This window comes from Pleurodeles waltl, chromosome 9 (assembly GCF_031143425.1).
Source record: "Pleurodeles waltl isolate 20211129_DDA chromosome 9, aPleWal1.hap1.20221129, whole genome shotgun sequence".
In the NCBI taxonomy this organism is placed as follows: domain Eukaryota; kingdom Metazoa; phylum Chordata; class Amphibia; order Caudata; family Salamandridae; genus Pleurodeles; species Pleurodeles waltl.
In genome coordinates this window covers 137,571,541-137,588,007 of record NC_090448.1, presented here as the reverse complement: position 1 = coordinate 137,588,007, position 16,467 = coordinate 137,571,541, and the positions used below count along the sequence as shown (strand labels likewise).

The following is a 16,467-nucleotide window of genomic DNA, read 5'->3' as shown; positions in this document are numbered from 1 at the left end:
GGCCACATAAGCAGTGGAAAGGTTTCAAATATTTAAAAAACATAAGTAAGGTGCACAAATTAAATACTTTGAGTGCCAATGGTAGTCTCAATTTATAATATGTGTGTTTTTGGGTTACAAATACATAGTTTGTGATTTGTTTTTCAGAATCATTGGAGTTAATTTCTACTGCAGCAAACCATTCAAATGCCGCCATTAGAAAGATGGTGAGTGTAATTTATGTATTTGTTAGGCTTGTACATTTTTGGGAAAAAAAAATTCTATTTGAATCTATTTACCAGAGCGATTCTGGCATACATGTTGTATAGAAAACAGTAAATAGTACATATTATTTTATAGTTTGTTGCTTTTACCCACAGGTGGTCGAGATGAATGAACTATGATAGTACAATAGTACAGTTAAATCAATGGTCCAGTGAGTCAAAAGGGAGCATGTTCTAATTATTCTTCTGGCTTAATGGGAGTGGTGTGACTGAATGAGGTTTTCTTAATGATGAGACTGTTGTCATTGCTAGTTTGAAAGTTTTCCTAAGAGCGTTAACCTTAATGATCAGTGTTAGAACAATCCCCAGTAATCTGGTGCACCAGGAGAGAATTAACAAAACTGAGACAATGGCCAACCCTCTGCTTAATTTTGATCCAAGAGTAGAGGGTTGGCCATTGAGAAATGTACTTGGTGATGGTATGTAGAAGGTGAAGAGGTTGCACTTTAGCAATAGTTTTAACAATTAAAGAAGATGTCATGGTACGTTCAGTGTCAACATGTTTGACTTGGAAAAGAGGTGGACAGAGACATGTCATGTATGGTAGGTTTAGGAAGGGTACAAATTTCATGAATGGGCTGAAATAATGAGTATGAATGACATAGGACTAGACTCTTGAAGTAGTTGTGCAAAGTACATTAATAAAAGGGTAGCAGTCAAGATTGACTAAGGGGTTCAACTGTTATTATATGAAATCACTTATGAGGGTATGCAGATGAAAATCAAAAATCATTTCGCTCTCCACCATTAAGTATTTTAACCAGTTCATACTCAAAGAAAGTGGACTAAGTTTATTGGCTGAGACCCACCACCATCTTTATAGTAATTATGATCACTTGGGGTTCAATTAGAAAAATTGGTTCATAAACTAGATACCCCTTTCCTGAACTAAACACCTCTTAACATCCATCACTATCAATTTTGGGTTACAAATCACTGAACAAATTAACAATTATTTGAAAAATAAGCATACTTTAAAGAAAAAAACATATTTTAACGAATGTTATAATTAAGATATAAAAGGAACACTGAACAACAATGAAACTAATCATGTTTATCGCAAGCACCAAACTGAAAATGTGCTCTCTGACCAGTTTTCGTACTTTTAGCATTTTCTCTGTTTCTGAATGTCAGTGCTCCTTAAGATATGTTTTTGGGAGAGAAACAATAAAATCGTTTTTCAGGCTTACATCTGCATTTGAAGTCTGGGAGTATCTCGATTGTTACGTTCTATAAATTAAAACACTCAAATTCCACAGCTGCACACAATGTAAGCACCACTGATGCACTGTTGGTGATCTCACAAACACAAATCGAGATAAGTAACAAAGAGGACATCATCGTTTACATCATGACAGATGTACTCCAATGTACTTTTATCACCTGTTTGCTGTGGAAGCTCATACAAAGAATTAGGTGGATGATGATCGGAGCAGGAATTGTGTCCATGCCCCCGGCCAGTGGGAGTTGGTGGAATGGATGCCAAATGCATTGATCCCCAAACCTTGAGATAGGCTGTATACTTGGCCAGGCTCGTGAAGTGCCCCTGCCACAGATTTTGTCTGTGTAGCAAAGGGAAAGAGTAATGGAGCGATCATATTTTTAGAGCCCAAGCTACTCAATCGTTTCATGGATTAGAGTGACTAGGGTGGGAGTTTGTGGTCGCCATATTTTCTAGTTGTTCTCAGTCACGGCTCATGGGGATTCCTGGGGGTGGGGTGGGGAGGCGAGCAGGGGAGGGTTATTAATACATTCACATTAATAAAATAAAAATGACCTTTTCTGCCACGCGCCGCTCCTCTCTTCTGCGTTGTTGCTGCACGCGGGCACATGCTCCCAGTCTGCCCTGCGGCCAATTCTGACGCTGCTCAAAACAGCATCAGGATGGGCTGGGAGCGCCCTGGCTGGGTCACCCCATGGCCCTGCTCTTTCAAAGAAAAGGATAATAAACATAGTTTATTTGCCGCTGCTGCTGCTGGCGGGGGAGTGGGTGACATTCCTCCACTCTTATGGAGGAGCTGCCCCTGGTTATTGTGAAAAAGACCCTTAGATCTATATTTAGGATGGTTGTGGTGTGTGTGTTGGCACCTATATACCCCTTGGTTTGGGCACTAGAGAAATTAAATGGATATTTAGCATCTTTATGTTCCACATCAAAATCTGATCAGAAATAAGTGGTGTCACAAAAAAAAATACTCAACTATTGCAACTGAGCGGTCACACTTGGCACATCCTGCCACAAAAAAACTTACACCAGATAATGAAGAACTTTGTAATTAGCTCCCTGATCCCATGAGCTTAGCTATAGTAAACTAAGCTTGTTGTTGATGTTGCCAGTATTAGTGTCTTTATTTTACTAACGTTATTCTTGTGTTTCTCTGCTTTTCAAAATATACTAGTTTTATCTTCTAGCTCTGACGGTCTCTGTGTTGACTAGCAAACTAATGTAGGCCTTGCCACTCTACCCTCTGTTCCCAATTTGAATTCTGAATTTGGCGATCGGTCTTTTACTCATTTTTGTTTATTTACAGACTGCCTCAGCTCATTTCAAAATTTAACTTTTTGTGTTTACATTATTGAAATGATGATAACTTTGAAGGAAAACTTATGCCTTTACATGTGCTGAACCCCACGGTTAGCCCCACGGATAAGAGATCCGCAGTTCTTCATTCCTGAATATTGGTAGCAATGTTCCATCTGAATGCTATCTTACTCACTACTTGCGGGGGATGGGGAAGGGTTGACTCTGCTGGACTCAGTAGCATTACTCCTCCAAGGGTTAGATAGAGATAGAATTTTCTGGTTCACATCTTATTAATGCCACAGTACTTTTTTCAGTACATTCTGAGCCCCCTACCGGCATTACATTTTGCAGACAGTCATTTCTACCCAGGCATAAACATTCCAAAAGAGAACATACACAAATATAGGGTGAAAAGTCATGGTGGACAGGTCAGGGGTATATGCATAAACCTGAATTAAACATAGTCGCACAGCAATATACTACACCTGTCTTGTCTTCATAAGCTACTCAACACTCCTGATAGTATCAAACACAAGGCCTGCACAATAACTATGTCTGAAAACTACTACACAGAGCATTTGATTGTCTCCTGTTTCCATATGAACATTCAAATCTTCTGTTCAGGCTGTAAGAATGTGCCAGGGCCCAATGTATTTTTCCGGACACCACAGCATTCTGCACCACCCACTACAGCTGCCAGGGCTGCCAAATTTGAGTACTAGCACAACCACTAATCAGCACAGTCTTGCAAGTCTAGCAACTTGGACTATTCCAGGCCCCCCAAAGCTGTCAGACCGGTCTGGATGTGCTGTTATTATTCATTTTAATGTATATATAATTGTTAATTGTTAAACACTCTGCTGGTGTGCTAACCTCAAAAGTAGACAGAGAGCCACCTTGTTGTTGACTGGCATAGGTGCCCTGGCAACCACCTGCTCAAAATAAGCAGTCCCTCTGTTGCCCTTATCTGTCTTTATTTTAAGTTTGTGAATAACTTCTGTTCAATGATTATAGGGCAACCTGCATTCACTGCATCATCTTACGCTTTCTTCTGTTTAGTCTGACCATCACACATCACGTCTGCTGGTCTTTTTGCTAACTTATAAGTCTGATTGTCACAGAACATATGCTACTTTCTCTAAACTCCACACCATGTACGTTTTTTTATAATTGGCATTCCTGATAGGACAGAGTTATATGATGGCTATAGTATATGTTTATCCTATGCGTAACCTATGATATGATGGCCACAAAGTCACATTCTGATAGACGTGGCTTAGCTCTTCATCCTAGCATTACTTAGAGTAAGTGCAGGACCTGTTACTTACAGAAATATAACACTGCAAAACTGTATTAGCCAGCAGTCTATGAAAAGTATTTATTAATATAATTATTTTACAACACCCTTAAATTATTTTTTGAAAAATATTTCTGATCATATTTTAGACTTATGTAATATTTACCTCCTAGGAAAAGATGCACAAGTTGCTCGAAGTATACGAAAGACTTGGCGGTGAAGAAGATATAGTGAATCCAGCCAATGAACTCATCAAAGAAGGTCACATTCACAAACTCTCGGCCAAGAATGGCACAACGCAAGAAAGGTATTTATTTCTGGTAAGTTTTTAACACAGAGGTAATTAAATGCTTATTTAAACAGAAATGTATTTATTGTTTTATTTATGCCTCTATTAAACATGAACCTTGCCCCAGGGATCAGTGGAGAGCAAGTGGAAAACAGAAATAGGACACACCTGTTGAAGGTAATAGTTTGTACTAGTCCCAATATTATTCTGTAGTTATTGGACATAAAATGTGATTATTCAGCATTTGGGGTGATGGGTGTGTCAGAAATTGCTAAGCAGCAATCTCATTTCATTATCCCTGAGCAAAAGGGAGGGGAGGGGTAGTGTCAGGTAGGCGTGGGCGAAACTCTTGGAATTTCACTCAGCAGAATTCTGTGGTTTTAAATAAAACCTTTGTGAAATTCCACAGAGTACTGCACAACATGTGGAAGTGGCATGCCACACAGCTCAAGCTGTGATTTACCGCAGGGGGTGCATTCTGCACTGAAAAATCAGTGCGAACAGCACCACACAGTGTGCCAGAGGAAGCAGCTACTCGAGTTAATTTTGCTGTCCCTCGAGTAGATTTTCTACTCAAGTGGCAGCCTTCTGACCATGAATTGTTGCGTCCACCCACATCGATCTGCATTAGAAAAATCTCACCAAAATATCATCCTAGCATCTGGAAATCACGCTAGGGCAAGCTATATTTTGCACGTGCATAACCAACGTACTTCTCTACAGCCGTGCATGAGAAATAATTCAGCTGCACAGAAATTGTCAGAATTTGGCAGGAACTCTACATTACAAGATTAAGGCGAAGTCCCCAAAATTCCACCAATTATTTCGGTGAAGCACAATATTTCTCCCACCCCTAGTTTCAGGTACATTGGAAATTATTGAAAGGCTTGTGGGTAGAAGAGAATGCATAATATTGAGCTCTTGGCTGACTCTTAAGTTCCTTCATTGCTTATCTGAGATCACAACCAGTTTCTTATGATAGCTGGTTTGCTCGTGTTGCAGTTTGGCTGGAAGTTGCACAGTGATGTGCAGTACTTTTTCTTCGCCCTTTCATTAGGTAGGTGAATATCTGCTGTGCTGGGGAGTGATTGAAAAGTATTTCCTGATCCATGAAGATTGATGCAAATTAATTTGGACGGTCTATGCTGTGTTGTAAACATGTGTTTTTCTCTTGCAGTTTAACAGTATGCTGCTCTATTGCGTTCCAAAACTGAGACTCCTTGGCCAGAAGTTTAGTGTACGAGAAAACATAGATATTGCAGGTCTTCAGGTTCGTATCAACAGAGGTTTGTTTTGTGTAAATTATTTTTCTAGCTTCTCTAAAATAATAGTTCTGCATGTATTGATGCATGGACGCAATTGATAATACTATGCTGGTAATATTTAAAATCTATTTATTTTCCAAATTGTAATAGTACTTTTTGTTTGGCAGCCCTAATGATAATTCATGGGAGACATACCAAACAGCAAGAAAATGTAGACTTTTGCGATAGCAGATATTTTCCAAAGAGAAAACTGAACACTGTTTCAGACAGACTGACCCCCGGTTTGTGCAAAGCCTCTTGGAATCCGTCAGTACCGAGAGACATCCCACTTCAAAGTGTAATTATTTTTGTATTCACTACAAATATTTCAAAGCAGTCGGACCAGCGATTCTGAAGTGTATAAGTTGAATGTATTGCTGTCACCTTCAGTAAACATAGAGATATTTGCAGATCACATTAGCCCACCAGTCCCAGCATAGCCTTTACCCACTCTGCTTGGTACTGAATTAGAAGCAATGCAGACTCCCGTCCTCATCTTTGAAGTCAGGCAAACATAAACTGTAGTACAGTCAAGTGGACTTCTGGGCACATATTGCAAATAGGATATGCTGCACCAATTTGCTTAGCAGCACTCCTATAACTGGATGCAATGCACAAAGATTGGGGCAATGTGCTCTTTTACTTTGAATAAGCTGTTCCGAGTGCAGGCTCAAACTCGAGTCAAAGGCTAACCAGTTGGTAGAAGCTTTGGGTCCTTCTTCACTGTGCAGGTGGTGACGTGGCCTGCAATTCAAAAGGGGACACAAATCCGTTGGGGTTGGGGGGGCATTGCAGTGAGTGACTGCATGCACCTACATGGTAATGCCTATGTGGGTTCCTTGGATCCCCCTCCCCCCTTTCAAGGGGTGCCAACATGTGACTTTCTTACTGTGCACCACCCCTATTTGGCACACAGTCAGCGAACCTCATGACAGTTTTTTTTCCTCTACACACATGATCCGTCATACAGTGAAGGCTCAGAAGCAAGATGCTTCCTCATTTGAATGGAGCCACCACTCCTTTACAATAGGAGATATCCACTCTTGATTGCACTGGTGCAAAACGTGAGCCTACTCACTCTGTGTCATGGCAGGGGCCTCGCAAGCATCTGTGCACCCTTCTACAATACCATAGTGAGCCCAGTAAGAAAGAAGACAGCATAAATACTGTGCGCCCCCCAGGGTCACTTGCTGTAATACAACCCACGTTATGAAAGTACGATCCTTAACCATTTTGTAAAGGATGAGCTAATTCAGATGAAAGAAAATTACAGCAACTACAATATCAGTGAGCCTGATAACAGAAACCATTTTTTGTTGTTTATTTTCCCTGGCATTGTACCTGTTGAGAAAATGCCTTCGCTTTATCTGATAAATAGGCAACTTCGCAACATATAAAGATCTTTAGAAAACACAATCACATTGTTATTTTGTTACAGAGTTACAAATGGTTTGTAGTAATACCACCATTGTAAGCAGTCGTGGCTCGTGGCTCTTACATGTGGCGGGGCGGCGCGCGGGAGGGCAGCAGGGTGGGTAGCGGGGGATATGAATACAATTTAAAAAAAATAAACTTACCTGGACACAGGCTGCGCCGCTCCTCTTTCTCTGCTGAAGCCAGCTTCAGGCACAGGCTCCCAGCCTGCCCTGTGGCCAATCCTGACGCTGCTCAGAGCAGTTTCAGGATTGGCTGGGAGTGCCCAGCCAGGGCTCTCCCACGCCATCTGAGAGTCTGTGCATGCTCTCTCCAGCTCAGCAACAGTTGCTGGGCTGGAGAGAGCCCTGTGTGCATGTGTGTTTGGCCGGCCCGAGACAGCCGGCCAAACACGCATGCACTTTGAGGGGGAGTCATCCCTGTGGCTCCGCCCCTCTAGAAGAAAACGATAATAAACTACGTTTATTATTGATTTCTTTTAGAGGTTTTGCAGCTTCTACTGCTGGCGGGGGTGATGCTCCTCCCTAACTGAGGAGCCACCCCATATTGTAAGAGCACTTCAATTTTCAGGTGAAAATAAATCCAACACTTTGGGCCTGATTACAACTTTGGCGGAGGGGGTTAATCAAGCCCGCCGTATTATGAGTCCATTATATCCTATGGAACTCGTAATACGGTGGGCGGGATATCCGTCACATTTGGGACGGATTAACCCCCACAGCCAAAGTTTTAATCAGGCCCTTTATGTCGCATAACATAAATATTAAACATAAGAGACTCTCAAGGAAACATCACTATGGATGGTATTATTTGCAGCAAGCTTGTAAGAGTGAGATTATCCATCTGCATCTAAGAATTAGAACAAAGTCACTCAGCACATTTTCAGAGTGCGGTGCAGGGTCATCACGTGGGTAGGGTATTGTATGTGTTATATTGGAATTGGGTTTGAAATCTGAAAAGGCTTAGGTTCCCCACATTATGAACTATGACATTTTATTGCATTGTTTATAGTCTTGCGAATTGGTTTTGTTTTCATGAAAAGGTACGTTTTGATATAAAGATGCTTTTAAGTAATAGATTTATTTTTGTCACAGTGTTTGTTAAACAATGATAATGGGCTGTATCACATAAATTGAGCACTAGAAATGCTGAGTGAAGGCACAGGCTCTGCCACTTTTTGGGATATCTGTTGTCTAAAATAGTTGAATAGCTGGAGCAGCACAATTTTACCACCTATGGCAGCGGTAAATATATACATTTTATTTTTGCATAGGGCCTTTTAAGGCATGTGTAATTTAGCAGCATTTGTTGACATTTAAAGTATACACAAGAGCATATCAAAGTAACTCATACAAAGTACCATAATAACACAATCAAAACATAATAGGAGTACATTCTGAGACAGTCAAAACTGAACGCAACACAACATCCACAGTACAACACAACAAAATCCCATTACAGTAATGCAGCACAAAAAACACTACATCACCAACACAAGAAAATGCCACAAAAATGTTAATGTCAGACATTACTACCTCTAGAATAATGGGGGACATGTACAAACAATTTTTGCAGGCAGAAACAGCCGATTGGGTTATTTTTGACCGCAAAGTGCTTTTACATATGAACAGAACACAAATTGTGATTCAGTAACACATTGCAATTTGTGTTTGCAATTCGGTATTTGGAAGGGGTGTGTTTAGGGCATCCCTTCCAAACACTGAATCTGAATGGAATGTATAAATGTTTTGAAGCCAAATTGCGGTTGGAAAAAAATGATATTTTACTGATTCCTAGAAGGAGGTGATAACCCCTTCGCAAATGGAAGATGGACTTCCTTCCTCTATAAGAATGGAAAGCAAATATCTTTGAAAAAATGAAACTTCAAAGTTTAATTTTCATTTTTTTAAAATACATCCCAAACGGGCTGCAAATAAATTGCTTCATTAAAAAGCAGTCACCGACATGGTGGCCTGCTGACCCCAGCAGGTTACCATGCCTATGATGGCTACCATTCCTAATTGGTCATAAATTGTGACCTATCTCATTAATATTCATGAGGGAAGTCAATTTTACATCATTACAAATTGCAATTTCCTCATTGCAATTCGGTAAGAATTGCAATGGGAAAATCAAATTTTGTACATGTGGCCCCTATTTTTCATAACACACCGGTAAAAGGTATTTTAGAGAAAGCGCTATCTTAACTTACCACCAAGGACACAAAAATATCCCAGGCAAAAATATTTTGTGATCTAGCCCCAAATTGTGCTTTTTCAAGTACTGATGTGTTTTGTAAAAAGTTGATTTGCTTTTGACATTTTCCTTTTGCAGTTATTTGGGGTGTAAAATTGGTTGATTTCTAATGAGAATGCAGTAGCTTCAGTGCAGGGAAAGGTGGCACCTTTCAACTCCGTAGTGACTCCATCATACCCCTGGATGTAGTGGCACTGAGCCACACTTAAGCACCTCCCCCAGTGTGCTAACATTAGTTCCTCTCGTAACACTTCTTCAACACAGGCTGAAGCTCTGTTTTCAAATTGCTTTGATGTTTCACTGACGTTTACCAAAAAAATAGAGCTTTGTGACAGTATGTCCCAGAATCTCTGAATATGTACCCACACTATATACATTAAGTCTTCCTCCTGAGCCCTACATCTCAAGCAAATGGGAGATAAGGCTCTCTGGATTTGCCAAAGCTGATGTCTAGTGAAATGAATATGGAGTAAGTAGAGGAACTGTATGAGCCTACAGCTCACAGTCTCACAGAGAAGGCTATCTCCATGGGGCCATTAGTGTGGTATGTCAGTATGTATCTCATAGTGGGCCAATGCCTGTTATGCTGCCTAGGGAGCATGAAACCGTATACACTGGGTATTATTTAATATGTTAGCTGTCAGAAGGCGAGATTGTTTTATAAGGGGTTATTGTCATGTATGGTTGTGGTTATGGGGAAGTGTGGCAGTAGCACATGCCGCATTTATAGGTATCTAAAGAACTGGGAAGGAAAGAGCCCAAACTCCAACTTTATGTCTGCAAAAGATCTCATGCAGTAGGCTGTGACTATAGCATTCAGTGTAGATATTCTCAGCATGTCCCATCCCTCAAAAAAAAGCCATAGCTGTTATTTATGGGAGTCTAGTGCCCACCTACAAAGGAGTCTTCCCAGTCACTGCCCAGGATGTAGTGAAGCGGTCAGAGTGACCGCTTCAGGAGCTGGAGATCCAGGTTTGACTCTAGGCATCGACGCAACGTCCTGTGATTCTGGGCAAATCACTTTATCTCCATGTGCCCATGGACAGCACGTTGAGACCCTCATGGGTGATAAGCAACGCTACATAAATCTACATTTCATTTAATTTCATTATATGTTGCATGTCTTCCAAGCCGACATGACAACCCTCGACATGTGGGGGCACTGGGTAATCGGGGTGAAGTAGGGAATTATCACCCGGTGCCCCTTCAGGGTTGGAGCTCTGACTAAACAGCCTATCATTTCTGACAATAAGGTGGGATGCCTGATAAATAAAAGCATGCATTTCCTCGTAGATGTTCTGAGCATAGTTCAGACTTTGAAACAAGCCAGGCATGGGAATCAATGCTTATAAGAGAAATACTGCAGTACATAAAGGAGTATCACTATTTTCACCAGTGCCCATCAGTATAAGGGCAGAGGGAACCATTGGGAATCTCTCTCTCTATCCTCTCAAACATTCTGGTAGTGTTTCCTACCCATATTTATACCTATTCTTTGCAATCAGTATCATTAGATAGTGGAAGTCCTCCTCATCCCTCAGCAGCTCTGATTTCACCATCCATTCTCTCGCCTATGCAGACCTGATAGAGGGAAACCACTAGAGTTTGTAAATTCACCCTCAGTCCTTCCTGATCCGCAAAAGCATTTAAAATATTTTGCTTGTCAGGACCAGAGCTAATCAGAGCACTTAGGCATAGCATAAATTCATAAGTATACAAGGATATGAGCTACAAGGATATGAGCTCTTCCATTCTGGGGCCCCACTTCAGTACCGAGATGTCACTTGCCCCTCAGATGCTCCATGACAGTTTCTTCATATGCAGCAAGAAGAGCAGTGGTGAGAGCGGGATTTCCTGTTCGTACCACAATTGATATCAAAGCTTCCTAAAAAAGGGTTTGTGAATCCAAAATCTTGCTCTTTGTTTGTGATATAACAGGCTTACCCATAAGACAAATATGGTACTCAGATGTATCCAATTAAGGACTCATACAATGTCTCTTTTTGTGTTTTGGCTCCAAACGCTACTTAAAGTCCAGGAGCACATACTTCCTGATACATCCGAAGGTCATCAGGGAGCATGAACCCAAGTTCTGTGTCACCAAGAAAACAAAGCAGGTCCCATTCAAGGCCTCTGGACACTCCCTGTCACTTCCTTCGGGTAAGTCCAGCATAACGTTAACGAATAAGTCTATCCACAAAAAGACCAAAAAGATTCAAACATGTTCTGCTGATCTGGTTCAAAGGAGTAGTGATGCCATCAACAATTAACCTTCAGAATGTCTATGGTATAGACACTTCTCCTGGATCAGAATTGGATTCACACTTGCCACCTACTGAAAAAAGTGCATCCATTCCAAGGTTTTGGTTTTATGGTTCCCGCAGTGGAGGCATGGGGACTGAGATCTTGCAGCCTGGGCCACTGACTACTGAACCCTTACTCCCATTTAAAGAAACCCTGTTTGAGGACTTTGTTCTGCACCTCTTCGCTGTCATAGGCCTGCTCATGGCAGCCTATCATTTCTAATGCAACTCTGACTTTGGTGACTGACTTTAGGCTTTAACAAGCAACATGAACTCCTATGTTTTCCCTACTAATCTGCTGAATAGGTAGTGCAAAAGGATTAACGCCCTAGGTAAAAGAAGACTTCCTTCTGACAAGTTAGACCTCTGGTCATTGAACACTGTATGTCTCTTGGGCCACAACACACTTGTGCTCTGGGTCATGGAAAGCAAGATGTTGCTAGAGGATTCTGGTCTTTGTTGCCCAAATCATACATGATAGCCAGAACACATCAAGTACATCATGTGGACCAAGGTGGACACCATAGACTATATTGGCTGTGCCATAGGCACCAATGACATACTTCGATGTCCAAGCATTACAGATGGACAGACCATTTGAAGGAGCCAGACTCTGATAAGAAAATGATTTCAGCTGCGGAGACCTGTAGGTATAACTAAGATATGGCTAGCTCTTCCTAGGGTTATGTTCCCAACTTACCACTTCCACCAGCACTGTTGTAAGTTTAGGTATTATTCGAGTGGCCTTACCTACCTACTGTGAGGAAGCTCTCACATTCTTTCCAGAAGTCTACAGAGCTTTTATGTGGCTCCTAAAGAGAAGGTCCTGGCAGATTTGGTGGCCACCAGCAGATGGGGCCATCCTCTGCACCTGTTGCAGCTGCTGCCACGCTGATCACGTTACCCCTCACGCAGTCACATGATACCAGTCGGGGACAGAATTAAATTTTGCCTACCTGGATAGAGTTCAGTTACTTCCGGTCAGTGGGTCAGTCAGTAGGTCCAGCTGTGATACACTAGCCTCCCTTGTTGTCCAGACCTCTGGACAAATTTGTTGCCAGACATCGGTCATCGTAACGCTGTTCTAACCAGTTAACTTCAGACGCTGCTTGCTAAGGGTGGGATCGAAGTGGTGCCAAAACTGAAGAGGGTCACATGATCTTAATGCCAGTCATTTTTTGGGGCTCAAGAAGGACGGGGTCTGCAACTGATCTTAGAACTCAAACCTCTTAACAAATTTCTCTGGAAGGACAAGTTGAAAATCCTGGCATTGTCGCAGGTCCTGACAGCTTTGGATCTTAGAGAGTGAATGTTCTCCTTATCTTGCAGAATGCATATTTTTATGTGCTGATCCTGTCGTGCCAGAAGGCATTTTCTCTGTTTTGTCATGGCCTTGGATCACTTCTGGTCCACTGTCCTGCATTTTGGCCTTTCCTCAGCCCACCGGTTGCTCACAAAAGTGATGTCAATGGTTACAGCTCATCTTTGTAAATTGGAAATTCATGAAATCTCATCACTTGAATAGTGGCTTCTAAAGGAAGGCACTCCTAATTCAGTCTCTGACCACTTGAAAATTATGATTTTGTTGCTATCTACCCTGTCACTCAATCAATGAGCAGAAACCTCATTTTCAGCTTCTACAGATAATTCCCTTATAGAGGCCATCCTGGACTTGAAGGCTTTGAAACCCTTTCTGCCTCTGCAGTGAGCCATTAGACATTCAGGCTATGATCCTGATGTTTTTTTCAGTCACATGCTTTCGTTCCAGTCTGGATTGGTTTGAAGATTATGAGTTTCCTGGCGTTGTTCAATCTACTGGTGCCCCATGCATACATATTAGCTTCTGCAAGCTTTGTAGTAGAACCTCCTGTGACGGGCCCAAAACTGTGGGTGCCTTTCGGACAACATATGCATATTAGAAGAAGCAGTCCAATACCTACTTTGGTAGATTGTGGATGTCAACTTGACTTCTGGCAGACCATTCTGACTGACTCACCTAGAGCTTACAGTAGTAAAGGAAGCATTAATCTCTGTGCTGGGAAGCCCAGCAGCATGAGGTGGAAGTTAGAGGCCTCCTATCTTTGGTCGAGCAATGTCCCTTGCCCAGACAGTCAGTCACTTGCCATGTTACATGACCGTCAAGGTGGAAACAATTATTATATTGCAAGTAACCCGGGATGTCTGCTCCCTGAGTTAGCTCTGGATGTCCTCAATCAGCAGGGTGTGTCCTCACTAGATCTGTCTGCTATAGCCTTAAATACTCATATCCTACTTTTCTGAGCTATGGTCCTCATGGTATATATGGGAGACTCGTTCCACCTTTGGCAGGATGCTGGCCTCCTTTGTATATTCCCTCCTGTACTGGTCACCCCCCAGGTCCTGGCGAGAGTTAGGAGGCAGCAGGCGTAGTTCACATTGATGTCCCTAGTTTAGACTCTCCGAGTCTGCCCTCCACTTCAACTGCCTCTTTGTAAGGACCTGTCCTCTCAACAGGGAGGTAGAACTCTGAACCTCCACAATCTACACTTTCATGTGTGAAGGTTGAGATGAATCATTACAGTGGCTTTGACCTTCCCCCAGAGGTGGTGTATCTGATTTTTGGCTGCTTGCCTTCCATCCACAAAATCCATCTACTGTGACTGCTGGTCTAAGTTTGTTGTCTTGGGTGAGGACAGGTTGATCCTCTTCAAACCAAGCTGTCTGATGTACTTTTGTTTGTCTTGTTTCTGGCCTGACAAGGCTTTGCGTTGGAAACTGTTAAAGGTTTCCTTTCAACCTTTATGGCCTTTCTTTATTTGCCTGATTGGCCCTTTTTATTTGACACATTTATTAAAGGGTTTATATAAGCTTGCCCTTGTTTCTTTTAATATGCAGACTTGGACCTCAATTTGGTCCTTACCATTTTTGATATGCGAGTGTTTGAGTTATGCACAATTGTACTCTGAGACGTTATAATTCCAATACTTTTTTTCTCATTGCTCTCACTTGGGGACAACATGTCAGTTATTTGTATGCATTATGTATTCATCAATCAAATACGACCTTTTTCCTGACATCCCTCAAAGGAAGAGGAGAGGCTACACCTTTTGGATCCTAGGCATGCTATTGATTTTTACATTAACAGTACTAAGGAGAATGGGCTGGATCATAAATTCTCTGTCGGACTCACCAGTTTAAAGAAAAGAAAGGCAGTCCAGAAAAAGACATCATTGAAGTGGATTTTACTTTGAGTTTAGCTATGCTATCCCGTGACTGAAAAAGAGCTTCCTGAGGGCCTCTGAACTCAATCCATTCGAAGGAAGTCTGTAACTTCATGGCTAGAGTGGTTCTGGTGTTGGATATCTGTGACATCGGCATCTGTCTTTAGCTTCACCAGCCACTGCTGCATAGATTCTCATGTCCAAAGAGAGAGACATTTTGGCTGCTCGGTCATACAGGATTTCATGGTGTGCAGTTCAATCAGATTCTCTATGTTTGGAGGGATTGATTTGGTGTTGATTCAAAGTTTGAAGGATCTGCAGTTAGATAGAGCACCAACCAGAAAGGGTGTTATCAAAGGTAAATAATACCTCCTAACTAGAACCCCTATTTATCTTTGTGATTTAAAACCACCCTGTTCTAAACAACATGTACCTCTACATATACTAAATAACTTTGAGACTTGGAATTAAATAGATTAAAAAGTGACTGTGCTACATGGCTGTGCAGGCGAAAGGAACAGATTACGTGAATATGCTTTCATTACTTTTTAAAGGATCTGATTTTTAATAGTTTAGAAGGAAAACGTGGCACAAAAAAAAGTTTCCGGAAAAAGTCTACTCCTAACGAAAATCATACATGTTCCTCTGGAGACTGTGTGGGTGGTGACAGTTTAAATAGGCGGGATGAAAGTTTGCAGCTCCCTTAGGGAGGCAAAGCCTCTTGCATATTTTTCGTGGAATGCATTTTATCATCATACTCCTAAATCTCTCTGGAAATTGTTCTTACGAAGCCTTTTATCATTATTTTAATCGATCTAGCACTTGACCTATGTATTTGAACATGTGGCAGCACATCAGAGGAGACATACTTTAACCTGCATGCAGAATAGCTTCCTTTATACTAGGGACGTTGCCCTCGGATGTGTAATCTGTAGTAATCTTGGACACTTGAAGGGAATGGATTCCAGGAAAAAATAAAGAAACAGGACTTTAAAATGTCATTAAATGTGCATGCAGATTTGCAAGATTAGAAGGGTCAGTGATGTTACACTCTTTTCTGACATCACGATTGACGGGCAAAAAAAAATCATATTTTTTTTTACTTATATTTCCAGGTACAAGAAATTGTCAAGCAAAATGTGTCTCGCACTTTCTTAATTGTTGGAAAAAAGCGTTCGCTGGAATTACAAGCAAGGTAGGACATGCTGCAGTTTTGAAAATAACCTTGAAATGTGCTTGAAGTTGTGACATGTCAGAGGCGCCTTCCCTATGAAAACCATATTCAGCGCTTTTCGGTTAAAGAACGTAAGACATGTAGATCTCATAGAACTATATCGTTTACTGACTTGGATGTATTGATACCAGTGTGAATTGTTCTGGAATTAAGTTAGCTGGTCATTAAAATATTGCTTGTAGCACTGCACATGCCACGAGAAGTGAGCATTTTTATTAATCAATATTTTAATTTATCTTTTTACAGAACAGAAGAAGAAAAGAAAGAATGGGTTCAGGTAAGTTACAGAGACCCCGAGATTCTGTGAGTCAGCTAAATAAATGCTTCCCCGTTGATATCGATCTGACGGACTCTTAATCCAGC

The 16,467-nt window shown here is 41.4% G+C and overlaps 1 protein-coding gene across 7 annotated transcripts in view; it reads left to right on the top strand.

Annotated features, from left to right (window-relative positions):
- Positions 1 to 16,467, top strand: part of FGD3 (FYVE, RhoGEF and PH domain containing 3) — a 554,715-nt gene that overhangs the window by 417,704 nt on the left and 120,544 nt on the right. For all 7 annotated transcript variants that reach the window (XM_069206420.1, XM_069206423.1, XM_069206421.1 and 4 more), the window contains 5 exons: positions 148 to 206; positions 4,258 to 4,404; positions 5,551 to 5,643; positions 15,986 to 16,065; positions 16,351 to 16,381. In XM_069206420.1, coding sequence (XP_069062521.1) covers positions 148 to 206; positions 4,258 to 4,404; positions 5,551 to 5,643; positions 15,986 to 16,065; positions 16,351 to 16,381 — 410 coding nt within the window. The remainder of the gene's footprint in view (positions 1 to 147; positions 207 to 4,257; positions 4,405 to 5,550; positions 5,644 to 15,985; positions 16,066 to 16,350; positions 16,382 to 16,467) is intronic.